At 33.2% G+C, this 16554-nt stretch overlaps 1 protein-coding gene and 1 pseudogene across 1 annotated transcript; one reads left to right on the forward strand and one right to left on the reverse strand.

Moving 5' to 3' along the window:
* Positions 1 to 4927: 4927 nt before the first annotated feature.
* On the reverse strand, positions 4928 to 8712 carry LOC115985928 (annotated as a pseudogene).
* A 4392-nt stretch (positions 8713 to 13104) lies between these two features.
* On the forward strand, positions 13105 to 13637 carry LOC115985929 (putative cysteine-rich receptor-like protein kinase 30). The gene is made up of 2 exons (XM_031108814.1): positions 13105 to 13248; positions 13329 to 13637. Exons 1-2 carry the CDS (start codon positions 13105 to 13107, stop codon positions 13635 to 13637), a joined length of 453 nt encoding a protein of 150 aa, XP_030964674.1.
* The last annotated feature ends 2917 nt before the right edge of the window (positions 13638 to 16554 follow it).

A 16554-nucleotide genomic window follows, 5' to 3' on the forward strand; every position in this document is an offset into this window, starting at 1 on the left:
GGTGGCCGGTGGTGGTGGTGGTTGTGAATTTGTGGGTTCAATTTAGGTTGAGTTTTTTTTTTTTTTTTTTTTTTTTTTTTTTTTTTTTTTTTTTTTTTTTCCTGCTGTGGACTGGTGGCCGGTGGTGGTTGTGGATTTGTGGGTTCGATTTCGGTTGGTGTTTTTTTTTTTTTTTTCTTCTTTCCTGCTGTGGACTGGTGGTCGGTGGTGGTGGTGGTAGAGGAGGATGTTTGTGTTGTGGTGGTGATGGTGATAATATATTATTTTATTTTAGTAAAAATATTATTATTTTATTGTAGGAGAAATATTATTTTATTGTGATGAATATATTATTTTATTGTGTTGAAAGCTAAAATAGATCCACTGCTGTAGTATGTATATAGGTAAAATAGATAAAATAACTTTTGGTGGAGCTAAATTGCTAAAAATTTAGCTCCACTGCTGTGGATGCTCTAATAGAAGTAACCTCCCCCTGAAAAGCACCACTACTATACAGTGAATTAGGATCAATATATGATTAAGTATTTTCATCAAATACAACATGCTGAGAGATATATATTTTATGTGTAGGTGGATGGAGACATTTGTAGCCCCTATATTGATCACTATGTCCCAAAAACTCACAGGTTAATGAACGAGGCCTGAGCTTGTCACTAGAGTAGCTTCGAAGATATGGAAAACACCTACAACCAAAGACTCGAAGTAAGGAGTATTCTGGTTCTTGCCCATATAAAAGTGAGAAATGTGAATTCATTCCCAAATTATTACTTTGCAACCTATTAATCAAGAAAACGATTGTAGTGAAGGCTTCAACCCAAAATCTCTTTGGAACATTGAAAGCAATCATCATAGTCAACCCAAGTTCAACGATATGTCAATGTTTATATTTAGCAACTCCATTTTGTTATGGAGTTCCAAGATAAGACATTTGGTGTAAGATCCCACACTCATGTAGATGTTTTGCAAATTTACCATTTGAAAATTCACCTCCACCATCTGATTAAAAAATCTTGATTTTTTTTGTCAAATTGATTTTCAACCATTCTCTGAAATTGCAAGAAACATGCATAAAAAATTTGATTTTCTTTTCAAAGGATATATCCTTGTAAAACATGTGCAGTCATCTATAAATGAGACATAATACTTGAATAGTTGAAAAGAAGTAACTGGTGCTGGTCCCCATAAACTAATGTGAATCTTAGACAATAGTTCTAAAGAAAAATTACTAGAATGAACAAAAGGAAGTTTACTGCTTTTACGCATTTGACATGAATCACAAACAAAATGAAATTGATTTCAACCATCAATGGTGACCAATCCTTTACTACTTAAGAAGTGAATCACTAGTGATTGTGGATGACCAAAATGCTTGCGCCAAATTGCATCAGAAGTGGTTTTGAATCTTGTTGAAAATAGAGCTTTTTGCCAATTATTCAAAACATACAAGGCCTCCTTTCTTAGTCCTGAGTGCCAGAACTTTGCTTGTCTTCAAATCCTTGATCAGGAACCCCTTAGATGAAAATTCAAGAAGACAAGATAAATCATCTGCGAGTTGACTAATTCAAATAAGATTCTTCTTCATATTTGGAACTAGCAAGACATTTTTCAGTATGATTGGACAATGTATTACCATCACCAATCATAACTTTATCAATACCAGTATAAGGAACAACATTATCAAGTTTACCTGGATCTCCCGTAATATATATGTGCAGTTGCACTAGTGTCTGTTATCCAATCTAAACTCTGCTCATCTTCAAAAGTCATGTTTGCAAGTGCTTGAGGGATATCATTGACTTGGAAAGCATGATTGAATGTTCCAACATTTAAGGGCACCATGACCAAATTTTCCACATATCTGACACTAAATGCAAAGTTCAGCTTGTGGATGTTTGAAGGTCTCAGAGTGATTGCCTTCTTGAGATTTGGCCTGAAAGTGATTTTTTTTTTTTTTTTTTTTCACCAGCATTGTGTCCATAACCAGCTGCGGGCCTAGAAGAGTTTTGCCCTGTTTGTACAAAACCATGACCATGTGAAGAGAATTGGGAAGTATTAGACTTCCCTCGACCACGTCCATGCCCTATAGGAATTCTTTGTCCAACAAAAGCCCCAGTCTGACATGGTGGAGTGTATGGAGAAGAGTTTTAAGCCATTTTAATAGCTTCATGAATTTACAACAAAGGGATAAGATTTGCGTAGGAGGGAATTGGTGGCTTGAGCATACTTGTGGTGAAACTTTCATATCTTTGTCCAAGTCCCTTCAAGATATAAAAAACTTTCTTCTCATCTCTAGTTGGTTTACCAATGGCAACAAGGTCATCGCAAAGCCTCTTAAACTTGGACGAATGATCACTGAGTGACATGTTGCCTTTTTGAAGCAAAGAAAGTTCTTCTTCAAGTTGAAACTCTCTTGCTTGAGAGGATTGTGCAAAGGCATTCTCTAATGCAGTCCATACTACTGCAGAAGTCTCCAATCCAACAACCAATCCTAGAGTTTCCTCAGAAAGGGTTCCTATGATCCATCCACGTAGCAATCTATCAAATTTTCACCATTAAAAAAATTCTGGGTTCAAGCTCTCAGTTTTTCCATCATCTGACAAATTGTATTTTTCTGGTTTAGGGTAATCACCCTCTATAAAACCAGCTAAATCTTGGCTTTCTATGAGCCCATGCATTTGTGTCTTCCACAACAGATAATTATTTTGTGCCAATTTGATCAACACAAAATTACCGATGTTCAGCTGTGTAGGATAAGAGTATTTGGCCATGAGAACAGAAGAAAATAAAAAACAATCACCACGGTTGATTTGTGGCTATGAGAGGCAAGGAAGGGATCAAGAAATACCACGATTGAGTTGTGGCTATAGGAAGTTAAGGGAGAAAGCAATAAGAGTTAAGAGGCAAACCACATTTGAATTGTGGAATGATTCTGATACCATGTAGAAAAACTAGCAAAGGATTTGTGTGGTCTTCTCAACGTGAGAAAGAACAAAGGTAAGGATTGTATTTATACATACATTGTCACTATAGATTGCAGAAATCATGGGATACAGAAAATAAATATAAATATAGTCAAATCAAATCATTTACAGATTTAATGCTAATTACAATCAAAATAGGACAATATATCATCCTATGTTTGTGCTTGAGATCTTTCCATATTTACTTTAGTGGACTTCAAGTTTTGTGGCTGATCTTGTGACTGATTCTCATTAGTGGGTTCATGTGAAAATCGAAGGCATCCAATCACAATATTACATATAGGATAGTTGTGGAAAAGAGTGTGTACCTTGAATAACACATTTACTAGGTGCAACTCTTAGGCTTTGTTTGGTTGGGGAGATGGAAAAGTGGAAAGATAGAAAATAGTTTAGTTTATCTCATTTATGTTTGGTTGGGGGTGGAAAAGTGAAGGGATGAAAAAAAAAAAAAAAAGAGTTTGTATAAATTCATTCATAAGCCCTTATTAAAAAATGATGTCCAATTAAAACAAAAAATTGGCAAACAATCAACCAAAAAAAAAAAAAGGCAATCACCAAATTTATTAAAAAAGAAAAATAATGCACAGAAAAAAAATAAATTCACATCCAATTAAACCCTAAAAGAAAAGAAAATGAGCGAAACAAAAGAACATGTTCATGCCCATGATTCCCAAGAAAATATTACAAAAAAAGAGGGTAAAATATTATTTTGGTCCCTAAACTTTACCAAAGGTTTGTTTTTCATTCATAAACTTTAAAAAGTTCTTTTTTCATCCCTAAACTTTATAAAGAATCTTTTCAATAGTTTAGAGACAAAAATAGGGATTAAAAAAGAACTTTTTTTCAATAGTTTAGAGATGAAAGATGAACTTTTTAATAATTTAATGACGAAAAATGAACTTTTTAAAGTTTAGGGATGAAAACCAAACTTTTGCTAAAATTTAAGGACCAAAATAATATTTTACTAAAAAAAAAAATAGCAAGTCTAGAATGTAAGAGGGAGGGGTAGTTCAGTCATTGACTGAACTATTCCCCCCCACCCCCCCCCCCCCCCCAATTTTAGTGGGCTAAGGGAGAAAGCACCTGGACCTTTACCAATTTTCCATCCTCTTTTTTATCCGACCAAACACCCTTGAAATCAGTTTTGTCTCCTCCATTTTCTATTCTCCCTATTTCTCTCAAACCAAATGAACCCTTAAGCTCCCATATCACTCCTTTTTTGAAAGTTGCCTTTAATGTGGCCATCATTGAGGAAAAAGAATGCATAGTAACAGCGGATAAAATCATGAAGGATAAGTAATCTTTGTTTGGACAGAGTTAACGGAAGACCAAGACACTCTCATAGCTAAAGCCAAATGAACTCATCTAGCAGAAGCTAAAGTAGTTGAAATGGGTTCTAAGCTCGTAATTTGCGAAGGAGGCGCAATGAATCTGATCTTACTTCAAAGATTCTTGACATCCCAACATTGATTTTGATACATTCCTTCGCTAAATGGTTTTCCTAAATTATACATTTAGTGTCTGTTTGAAACAGTTTATTTAGCTAAAATTGAAAACTTTTTAATGAAAGTATAAAAAAATGTTAAAAAATAAGTTAAATAGTAAAGTAGGACTGATGAATAATATCAAAAAGTGCAGTAAGACCTATAAATAGTGGCAAAAATAAGCTGAAAGTGGAGATAAGCTGAAAATTTTAGCTCATCCCAAATGCACACTTAGAGAAGTTAATTTTATTGCCCATAACAGAACTAAATAAACCCTTTTTTTGTAAAAGACTAATAATAAGGAAAGGATTCTGATCTCTTTCATCACAGATTTTTGCCTTGGGTCTCACGAGATAGATGCCTTTGCTCCCCTCTTTTGTAAATCCTTTAATACTCTTTTATTCCTTCTATGATTTAAGCTACCTAACATACATATAAGATGATGAATGAAAATTATGCCTTCTATCGGGCATCCATATCAGAAATGGACAAGCCATTCACGGTATAAACTTCTGGTTCTTTCTTAGAAATATTTGCCACAGTTGTTTTCCTGCCAATAGAAAATGCGGGTTTTTTAGGCAAAGGCAATTGAGTACTATCATTTGTCAACATAGCTAGCATATTTGAAATGGTAGGCCGATCAATTGCATCATTTTCCACGCATAATAGACTGACGTGAATGCATCTCAGTACTTGATATTCGTTACATGAATCTCCTATTGTCGGATCAATTAACTCTAGTCCTTCACCTTCTTTCCATAAATCCCATGCCTAAAAAAACAAAATAGTTATTTAAATGTTGGAAACACAGAAGTACCAAAATATATATGATGCATAATGTATATATATATATATATATATATTATATGTATGTATGTATATAAATGAATTACATACATATCCCACTAGATTTAGAACATGGTCAGCACGATGGAAGTTGATGTTTCTTCTACCACTCACGATTTCAAGCATTAAGACTCCAAAACTATAAACATCAGATTTTATAGAGAACAAGCCCTCCATAGCATACTCAGGGGACATGTATCCACTGCACAAACGCATGAAACAAACAATTTCATTTGAAAAATGAGTTGATGACTTATATGAGCAATAATGTTTTGAATTGGTAATGTTTTTTAGATGTGTGATGTGTATTTAACTTACTATGTCCCAACAATTCTGGTAGTATTTGCTTCCAATTTATTTTGATTGAAAATTCTTGCCATACCAAAATCAGAGATCTTCGGATTCATACTTTCATCGAGGAGTATGTTACTGGCTTTTAAATCTCTATGAATTACTTTTAACCTTGAATATTTATGGAGATAGATCAATCCTTGAGCAATTCCTTCAATTATGTTAAAACGTTTCTTCCAATCTAATAGCTTGCTTCTACTTGAATCTAGCAAATAAGAAAAGTTATATATGATCAATAATTTACTTTGTTTCAAGTAATATAAGTAAATATGTAAATTTGAAGATGAGAATAACTGAATCCTTAGCATAAATAATTGAAAGTTTTCCAAACCAAATAGGAAGTAGTCCAAGCTTTTGTTGGGCATGTATTCATAGATTAACATCCTTTCTTCTTTTAAAATGCAGCAACCTAGAAGCTTAACAAGATTCGTGTGTTGTAGTTTAGAAATGAGTATCAACTCATTCTTGAACTCAGTTATTCCTTGCCCTGAATTTCTTGATAGCCACTTTACTGCTACTTTTTGACCAGTTAACAGTGTTCCCTGTTGTAATAATTAAATATTGTTTAGTCACTATTAGAAAGAAGTTAATTTGACCATCTCTTCTTAAAATTTTTTTTAGAGCTCACCATATAAACAGATCCAAAGCCCCCTTCTCCAAGCTTACTTTCTAGTGAGAAGTTGTTTGTGGCGGCCACGACACATTCGTAGCTAAATATACTCACATCAGGCCTCTTCTTTCTATCATTTGGAACCTCATTCACATAAATAGATCTATCTGTACTCACTAAATTAAGCAATTCTGTTTCTTCATCTGTTTCTTTATTCCCTGTATAAATTTACTTAAAAAGCATAACTTCCATTTAAGGATAGCAAATAATAATGAAAGTTCAAAAATTAATCTAACGAGCTCAATCCATATGTGAACTCTCTACCTTGAAGTACAGCTTTTCTCTTTCTTAGTAGATAACACACTATACTGGCTAAAATTACAAATGCAAAGGTGATTCCAGTGCCAATCCATATCCACTTCTCTTTTCCTGCATGTTGTCATAATAATTGTGGTTAGAAACCATTTGAGAAATCCTCTCTCTCGACACTGTTCAATTGGAAGAATTTGATATTTCCATGTTTTAAATTGAATTGTAAAGTTTAAGTAAGAGTTCTTATAATTATTTTGTTTTATACAACTTGGAGATGTCTAATTAGCTTAACAGTTTAAATCCCCGTAGCACATGGAGTTCAAGAACATACAAAAGCCAGGCTTAGATATCATTAAAGTCAGCTTCTCAATCCAAAAGCTTAAGCTAATAGATGGAGACATCAACTAATTAATAGACAACCATATGGAGCTCCATTCGTTACTGAAATAACACCACCTATTTTAAAACTCAGTGACCTACGTTGAATAATGTGTTAGCTCAATTTAATCATTTTAGTAATGGTTCTTCTCTAAAATTGTTGCCATAAATCTTCTTAAGGCTTTTGGTTTTCTCTTCTTTATAAGAAAATTATTGTGTACTCCCAGAGTATCATAAATACGTAGTCCCTTTCCAACATGAATGGTGGTCCCACTAATTAAATTCATAATGGAACTCACCATTCATGTGAAAGGAGAACTATGCATTTATGGTATTCCGATAATATCTAATAATTTTCATTCTTTACGTAGAATGTCATGACATTTTCATTCTTTACGTAGAATGCATGTCATGACACGGCCATGATATATATGCTGTCCAAATTGGAAACTTGTGTAATGTTCGTAGCATAAAAAAACTAGGAAACTTACCACTGTGAGAATGCTTTATTGTTGATAGAATATAGACAAATTCTGAATATGGCCAGTTGTTCGCAACGAAGTCGGAAATATTTGTCCAAAATTTGCATCCAGTGCTATTTTCAAACAGATTGTTAAAAGCGACACAGCTACAGTTGCCCCAGCAAGTAGCTTCACAATCACTGAAGCCAAGATTTGCATCTGAAATATAGTAGCTCGAATCATATTCAGACACAAAATGACCACGATCAAGAACAAGTGTGTCTCCATGATGCCTACACACTGGCTGGTTCCACCTCTGACATCCTCCATCAATGTTATAGCCATCACATTTATCTGCTCGTGCTATGGCTACTGGGACATTATCCTGTAATTGACCGAATGACAAAAGCAACCAGTACTGCAATTTCTGACTTTGATTTTTATACATGAAAGAGAAGGATTGTTCATCCTGATTTGAAACGACGTTGAACTCATACATAGATGTTATATCTGGTGAAACATTCTCAAATTGGTTGTCTTTCAAGACCCCACTTTTCCAATGAACCACCCCTCGTTGCTTAATGACCAATTCAAGTCCCTTGGGGTCCCATAATCCCATTCAAGAGTGAAAGCCCCTGGAACAGGGATGTGCTCAGTTAACCATGATGTGAGTGACCAGGTTTGACCAGTCTTGTAGTTGACCCCTAATTTCATTCCAGGCAAAAGCGTGTCAGCAAGATAATCGAAACTCTGCCATAACACCTGTTTCATAGATCCATTCAAGTGCACTTTCAAGATAAAATTGCCAGAATCCAAAAGGGTAGCGACTGTGTTTTCATTAGGTTGAGGAGGAGAGAATAGAAGTATGGGATCGCCACCTTGATGAACAACTTTCAATGTTCCCTTGTTGTCCAAGATAAGCATGCTCGAGTTGTTAACAATAGGATTGACTCCACTGCCAAACCATACAAAAAGATTGAAATCTCTACTTTGATCAGCTATCTCTGATATTGCCAAGTAGGAATTTTGAGTAGCACTCTCGATCCGCTGGAAGAACCCCAAAGCGAATTTCCCTTTAGCAGAAACCATGTAAGTTGAGGAATTGAGCGTGTCACCAGGATTGAGACTATCACCAGCGAAGACATCTCCGCAGATGGTACATATATCCATGGAAGAGCAAGAAGAGTCGGCAAGCATGGGAAGAAGAGCACGAAAACTAATGTGAGAATGTGATCGATGTTGTTATTCATGATTTGTACCACTGAAATTTTCTCTAGGCTACAACTTGATTGAATTCATGCAGCTAGCGTAGAGTGGTAACAAGGGTTCAATGTGAAATGGAAAAATATAACCACTATCAAATTTAGTGGGCAGATTTAGGACAGAAGACTTGAGGAGTAATTCGATCAATACAATATGCGATCTTATTTATTGACTGCCAAAAGAATGAAAGGAAATTTCACTGGTGAGATGATGTGAACATATACATAAAATATAGGCAGGTATGGCCCCATCGCGCCCAGAGTGAGTAAATAATTTAGTGGTCAAAGAGTTTTTTTTCCTTTTTTTCAATTTTGCTCCACACATTGTCAGAATGTGTCATCGTGATACTTCCGAATTCCGATCAAATCTATTAGCATACCCTGTCGTTTATATATATATATATATATATGACAAAACTTAAGCAAAAATAGCCAAATACCACTATTTTTCAAAATTATTTGTGTTTTACCGCTGTTTGAGAAATATCTAGCAATCTGCCCTTATTTTAAAACTCGAGTTTTAGAAACTCGAGTTTGACATAGAACTTGAGTCCACACGAAACTCGATAATGTAGAACTTGAGTCCATTACAATGTGTTACTCGACTTTAGTACACTCAAGTACCATGTGAAACACAGGCACTCATAGAGCCACAATTGTTGACTAATCTTTTTTTTTTTTTTCCTCATTGGCTTTCAGTTTTGTTTTTTATTCTTCCAGGTGTGGGTTTCTCTTTGTTGTTATTTTCACTAATTTTTAGAGTTATGTCTAGGTTCATTATCAATATATTGATAGAGCTGATTCTAAAAATTAAAATAAATAAAAAATTGACAGTGTACATGCTTCCAAGAAAGACCCAGTATTACCCTGACAAAGACCCCTGGGTCAACTACTCTACCGTGTGATTTGTGTCATCAATAATGGATCTATTTCCTAAAAACAACGGGCTTAAGATTTGTATTGGTGCAAACTGCAGATCACATGAGCTAGAACTTCGAACCATCTTTGTTCTAAATTGGACCCCATTAGCAGGTTCAAGAATATTACAACTCTCTTAAACCCTTTCACAAGTGGTCCTATCATGGAGATGGTCGATTCCAGATATATATGGCAAGTCAAGTCTTGAACAAGATTCATATTGTGGCTCTGTCAAGTGTCCTCTTCTCTCTTGCAAAATAACAAATGTTGAATTATATCAACTAATAAAACATTGTTTATCATCAACAAATATTTCCTCAATCAGAATTTGGTTTCATAACTAAATTTTTCATATTTGAATTAATATGCCTGAACATTGCGCTTATATAAGAGGCTAACAACTTCAATTTTCACATCCACACCTACGTATGCAATATTTAAACAAAAAGCACAATTAAAATGGGGCAAATTTCATATTAAACAAAAGGCCTCAGTTTATGTTAACAATACCTTCCAATATCATTCACTTTTCATGATTTGTAAGAGACTAAGAGTTTTGCTGAAAATACACTTTGATTTTATTCAAATATCTTTACATAGAAGCTTAGAATCGTTAGCTCACTAAGCATATTTAAGATATTATATTTTCAATACAAAAGTCAATTTAACCATGGCCAACTTAACTAATTTTAGAGCCTAAGGCAAAAACTTTAAGTGCAGCTTTAATTTAATTTAATTTAATTTTTTATTATTAAATAATATTTTTGTATAATTTTATGACTTTCTAACTCTTTCTAATGGATTTCTTGTTCATTTGTTATATTTTCACCCAAATTTTCTGTTGTTCCTAGTTTAATATTTGTAACAAATTTATCCATATATGCCTTTTGTGATTCAATTTTTTTTTTCTAGTTTTCTCATCGTCCGTTTTTAAGTTTTTCATATTTAGATGGATATTTTCTATTAGAAATTTATAAATAAAAAATATTTGAAAATAAATGAAAAATTATTTGTAATTGAAAAATATATTATAATTAAAATATATTTAAAGTATAGAACAATAAACCTAATTTATCAAAAGCAAGATTGCAACTTTAGTAAATGATGTGCTCACTTTATACTCTAAACTTACACAAATAAAAATTTTATTTATCATATAATTAAATAAATTAGTACTAATACACAAAGTAAATTATTCTTAAAGGATAAGTAATGAAAATATGCCTAAGCGATACAAATTAAATAAATTACTTGAAATATTGGAAAAAAAATTGGTTTCAATGGAAATGGGAAAAATCAAACTAATTAAAATATAAAAATCTTTTAATAAAGTAACAAATAGAGTCTATAGACTATAATATCTATTTTTTTTAATAAAAAGTACAGTCTATATAAAGGTAATTTTGTCTCTTTACCTTCTTCATCTTCTATGTTTTGGATTATAATGGGTCTTTTTAATATACAATGCATTTTATTGGCTAATAAAAGAGGTCTTAATTTTTTATATAATCTAGTTTAAAGGGTAAAAAAGTCTTAATCCAAAGAAAATATAAAATATTATATTGTATTAGTCAAAAGAGGGAGCCTCCTTTTATTTGGGGGATTAGGTGACTGCCTTAGTTGCCTATATGCTCTAGCCGGACTTGTAAAAATAGTTAAAGACTTGTTTGCCTTGGAAGCTGAAACATAAAGATTGTAATATTTCTTAGAAGATTGAAATTAAATTTTATTTGATTTATTGGACAACACAGCTCATCAATCTTCAAATATCATTCGAATTAGAGGGAAAATTCATTCAAAATAATAGGGAGAGCAGCAAACAATCGCTGTTGCGACTGTAATTCAAGCCACTAAAGAGAGCAAAGTTGTTGCAATTGTAAAACCGAGGAGAATTTACAATCACAATATTTATCTTTCGAAATTATTTTTTAGTAAAAATAAAATTATAGTTATTTTTATGGAATAAGTTAAACGAGTTACAAGTTTAAATGATTAGAGTTTTTTTATTTTTTGTTTTTAAATGGGCTTTTTGTTAAATATTTTGTTCATTTAATCCGTTGAGTCTAATCTTGTTATTGTATTAAATATTTTTGTTATTTAGACTAATTTTTAGAGTTATGTCTAAGTACATTACCAATATATTGGTAGCGTTGATTCTAAAAATAATAAATAAATAAAAATTTGATAGCCTGCATGCTTCCAAGAAAGCCCCACTAATAAAGACCCCTGGGTCAATTCAACCGTGTGATTTGTGTCAAAAATAATGGTCCTCTTTCCTGCCTGAAAGCAACGGGCCGCTTCTCATTAATTGGTGTAACGAAGGTGAACACAGAAAAAGCGTGTAGAGATATTCAGCAAAAAAAAAAAAAAAAAATCGTATAGAGATATGCCACGTTTTTGTCTACAATGTGCACTTTATAATGTACTATTCATGTAAACTAGTAAGTAGTAACTGTCGAAAATAAAAATAGTAATGTTAAAAAATTATAAACATTTTTGAAATACTTGCCTGCAATGTACATACAATTTATATAAACTAATAAGTTTCCTTTTACTTGAGTGTCCACTTTGTTTTTTTTTTACCAGAAAGTTATTCTTATAAGTTTTAAAGCTCGTCATATGGAGACTGTACCAATTGCTCCAAGCCCAAATTAGCTTGAAGATATTTTCTCTAAAATGTCATTACTCATTTAAAAAGTCATTTAAATAAAAATACACAATACTTTTTTTTTTTTTTTTAATTATACATAATGGGTTGGGGAAGTTACTTCCAAATCAGTTTGGCCATGAATCTTGCTTCAAGAAAGCCTCATTTGAGGCATCACAATTCACACATGACTCAGTATTCCTTTTCACACAACCTTATCAAAACTTGAAACAGTGAAAAGAGATCGGTGACAACATAAAAGTAAGACGTTTCATGGAAAAACTTCCCCTTCTTAATTTCTTTTGACCAGGCTATTGGGTACAATTTCGTGATTGACCCGACAGACAGTCAATTCTGTGTGTTTTTCACGTGGAATTATGAACAAGATAACGTAAGGACCGAACTCGTTCGTGGAAAAGTATTAGAAAATCCCAAGATAAGAATAAGGGCCCAATCTTCTATAATTATACCAGTTTTTCTAGCATGGGTCCAGTATTTCCAGCCTGCAGTGAAATTCCTTTCATAATGAGGTCAAGCAAATCGACTTTTTTTTTTTTAGCAAAACAATAAGTAGGCATGTGTAAAATAATAGTAATCATTATAATAATAAGAAGAACGATATAAAAATAAAAATTGAAAATTTTATAGTATTTAGTTGTTCCTATGTCCCACTTATCGAAAAGGAATTAAAAAAAATTATTCGTAAGTGCCTAAATGATGAAATAACAATTATTCATTAAAATTTTATCAGTTGTAGACTTTCCTCCATTGCAAAGTCTACGACCGATCATAAATAAAATTATCTTTATGAGATCATAAATAAACTTGTTTTATGATTTGATGTTAGTGGATACATGTCTCCTGAGTATGCCATGGAGGGAGTTTTCTCTATAAAATCTGATGTCTACAGTTTTGGAGTTCTATTGCTGGAAATCGTGAGTGGTAGGAAAAGCAACAATTTTTACCACACTAAGCACTTGGTCAATCTTGTTGGATATGTATGTGAAAAATGAATTAGCTTGAATGATTTTGTGATATTTATTTTGAGTATCTCTGACACTCTGTTATCTTGTTTCAGACATGGGAATTATGGAAAGAAGATGCCATGTTATACTTAATGGATCCAACACTCAGTGATTCATTCATCAAGGATCAAATGCTTCGATGCATTCATGTTGGTCTCCTATGCGTAGGAGATAGTGCAATTGATCGACCAACAATGTCAGATGTTATAACTATGTTGGCAAATGATTGTTTGACACTAGCTTCCCCTGAAAAACCCATATTTTCTATTGCTAGAAAAGCAATTGAAGCACATATATGTGAGAAAGAATCAGAAAATTATTCAATATATGGGTTATCCATTTCCGGTATGGTTGCACGATAAAGGCATTGTTGTATAATAATTATATACTTATGAGCATGTTAATGCTGGTTTTTGATAATTATCCATTAAATAGTTCCAATGAACTAAATGTTTTTTTATTAAATATTTATTATAATACATACTCAAATCCAAATAAATAATTACTGAAATTTCTGTTTTATCACATAGATTCCCTTAATACAGACATAAAGGAATTTTATTAAATTTAATTGTGAAAGTTGACTTTTTAAACTTTGTATGGATTTTCCATTTTCTCATTTCCCAATTCCATACCAAAAAATAAAATAAAATCCCTTTAATTACGCAACTTTTGTGAGGGTTGCACAAAGCCGTCACCAAAATATCTTTTTGAGAATAAAAGATTACCATCAAATATTGTGGTGTGCCTTTGTGTTAGAATCCTTTTTCCTTTTCTTTGTGTGTGTGTGTTTGTTTCTCAATCCCTCTCCCTTGTGTGTGTGTGTGATTTTGTTTCTAAAAAAAAGGGTAATTGTTCCACATTGCTTAAGAGAGTGTGTTGTGTGTAATATAACTTGCCCCACCCTCCCTTAAAAGTTACCATGACTTTTGAGTGGAGTTTTGGTGTGCCTTTGTGTTAGAATCCATTTCCCTCTCCCTTGTGTATATTATTTGTTTCTCAAAAAAAAAAAATCACTCGAACAAAAAAAAAAAAAAAAAGGGTATGGATTTTTTTTTTGGATCATAAAAAACGGGTTGACCTGAACTCGAGTAAGTTGGGTCGGGTCAAGACCTATGTGTTGACCAAATTTTCAGCACACTTTTCATTTTGAGTTATTATTATTATCAATTCTAAATTTATACCAACTTCATTTTTTATTCTCTCATTTTTTTTTTCAACTAAATAAATGAGTTTTTCATCTTTCTACTTTTCAATCCTCCCAACCAATTAGATCTCTTTTATCATTCCACTTTTCTATTCCTTCCCTATTTTTTAAATGTTAAAGTTAGATAGAGAAGACAGAAAGAAAGACAATACAAGATAGAGAATAAAAAAGAAAAAAAAAATGCATGTTGCTAGCAAATATACATAAGCACTCAAGGACGTGATTTTTATTTTTATTTTTTGGTTGCATTTTTGCTCACAGGATGTTGCATTTTGAGCCCTTCAAGATGGCCCTTAAATGTGACGGAATGAACCCGGAATGAAGTTAGGACTTGGGTTGTGGGGGTTTTTTAGCAGAGCTTTGGGCCCCTTGAGATGGCCTTTTAATTGTTGATGTCTTAGCTAACCCATACTGATTAGGTGAAGAAGAAGCACACCTACAAGTCATTTTTCGTTTGTATATATACTGATATACAAAATACAAGTCGTTTATACTGTATATTTTTTGTTACTTATACTGATTTGGTGCCAGATGTATGTAGATTATTGGTTGATTCTTTTCAGTCTGTTTCTAGTTAGTTATCGCTCCTCTTTTCCGCTAAATAAGAACAGTCCCTCTGTAGATTAATGCATATGTGAAAGTGAAATCATTTTCTCTCTTTTCTCGATTCACCATTGTTGAACTCCAAGCATTCCACAATAGCTCAAAACAAACTTCAAGGTTTTCTAACATAGATTTTTTAAAATATTGATCTCTTTTTTGGGAGTTTCTAAAACGACATCTAAAGTTCAAAATTTTCGGCCCCAACCATTTGAGAGGTGCAAAAATTTTTAAATTCAGAGTAGAGACATTTCCTATTCACAATTTACTTAGAAACAAGAGAAAAAAAAAAAAAAAATCGTGTAGATAATTTTCGTCAAAGTCTACACGCACTCTATGACAAGTGCATGTAAATTTTTATTAGATACCTCCTCCTTTCATTGACAGATTTCAAACATTAGTTTTTCAAACAAAGTTTTATGTGTCCTTTTACCTTTCCAACTTTGCCAAATTTTATTTTCACTTTCCGCCTTCTTTCAGCTCTTTTTCTACATTTCTTCTAGCAAATAAGGAATCAACAATGCACATTAAAACACACACTCATTCTCTTCTCATTCAAATGCCACTTTATCCTGTGTTAGATTTAACTTAAAAAGTAAATGATTTGAATATTTGTGCATTTCCCAAACATAGAGAGAGGGAAATTGATTGGTTTTTAAGATAAATGAGGAATTATGAACTATTTCAAACATAGAGGGGGAAAGAACTTTCTCCCTTTTTATTTAATTTAATCTTTTCTTTTGTTTTTCTCACTTTTTGAGAGTAGCTCAATTCTTTACACTTATCTAATTTCTTTTAAAAAATAGTCATAGTTAGTGGTGCCTAGACCCAACCCAGACCCGCCGAACTGACCAATCCGCTCGATCCCCACCCAATTTTAGCCAGAACTAATGCTCTCGTCGGTCGGTGACAGGTTTCCGTACCCAAGACCCGATGTTGGCGAGTCGAGTGGTGGGTTTTCTTCTCCAAAACCCGATCCACTCGACCCGACCGATGTTATATACAAATCCGGCCAACTCCGGCAAGATCAAGCTCAGATTCAAGGAGATTTGACAAGATCTCGACCATATTTGGTAAGATTTAGCTAGATTCGGTCATATCCAAGCAGATTTCGGCGATTTTCAGTGCAGATCTAGTGAGTTTTTATAGATTCCGATGAATTTTTTGAAGATTCCGGTGACTTTTGCAGCTTTGGTGACTCTCTCCACTAACCAAACCGACTTGAACACGAAATCGATTTGACCGATTGAAGCTGGCGGTCGATTTCGAGTCCCTCCGCCTCTCACTCGATGCTGGTGGGTCAGGTCTGGGTTGGGTCCAAAATTGACCTGGCCCAACCCGTGGACAGCTCTAGTCATAGTTATGAATTTTCAGGTCTTTATCAACCTGTTATCAATTCTTTACAATTTTTTATTTTATTTTATTTATCTTAAAAAAATTATTAGCACCGCCTATTCACATGAACATTTTTG

Source organism: Quercus lobata, chromosome 4, assembly GCF_001633185.2.
Source record: "Quercus lobata isolate SW786 chromosome 4, ValleyOak3.0 Primary Assembly, whole genome shotgun sequence".
Classification (NCBI taxonomy): domain Eukaryota; kingdom Viridiplantae; phylum Streptophyta; class Magnoliopsida; order Fagales; family Fagaceae; genus Quercus; species Quercus lobata.

Coding starts and splice junctions, on each gene's coding strand:
- LOC115985929 (XM_031108814.1), top strand. CDS start 13,105: ATGTCTCCTGAGTATGCCATGGAGGGAGTTTTCTCTATAAAATCTGAT. Junction 13,249..13,328: donor TGGTCAATCTTGTTGGATAT/GTATGTGAAAAA, acceptor ATCTTGTTTCAG/ACATGGGAATTATGGAAAGA.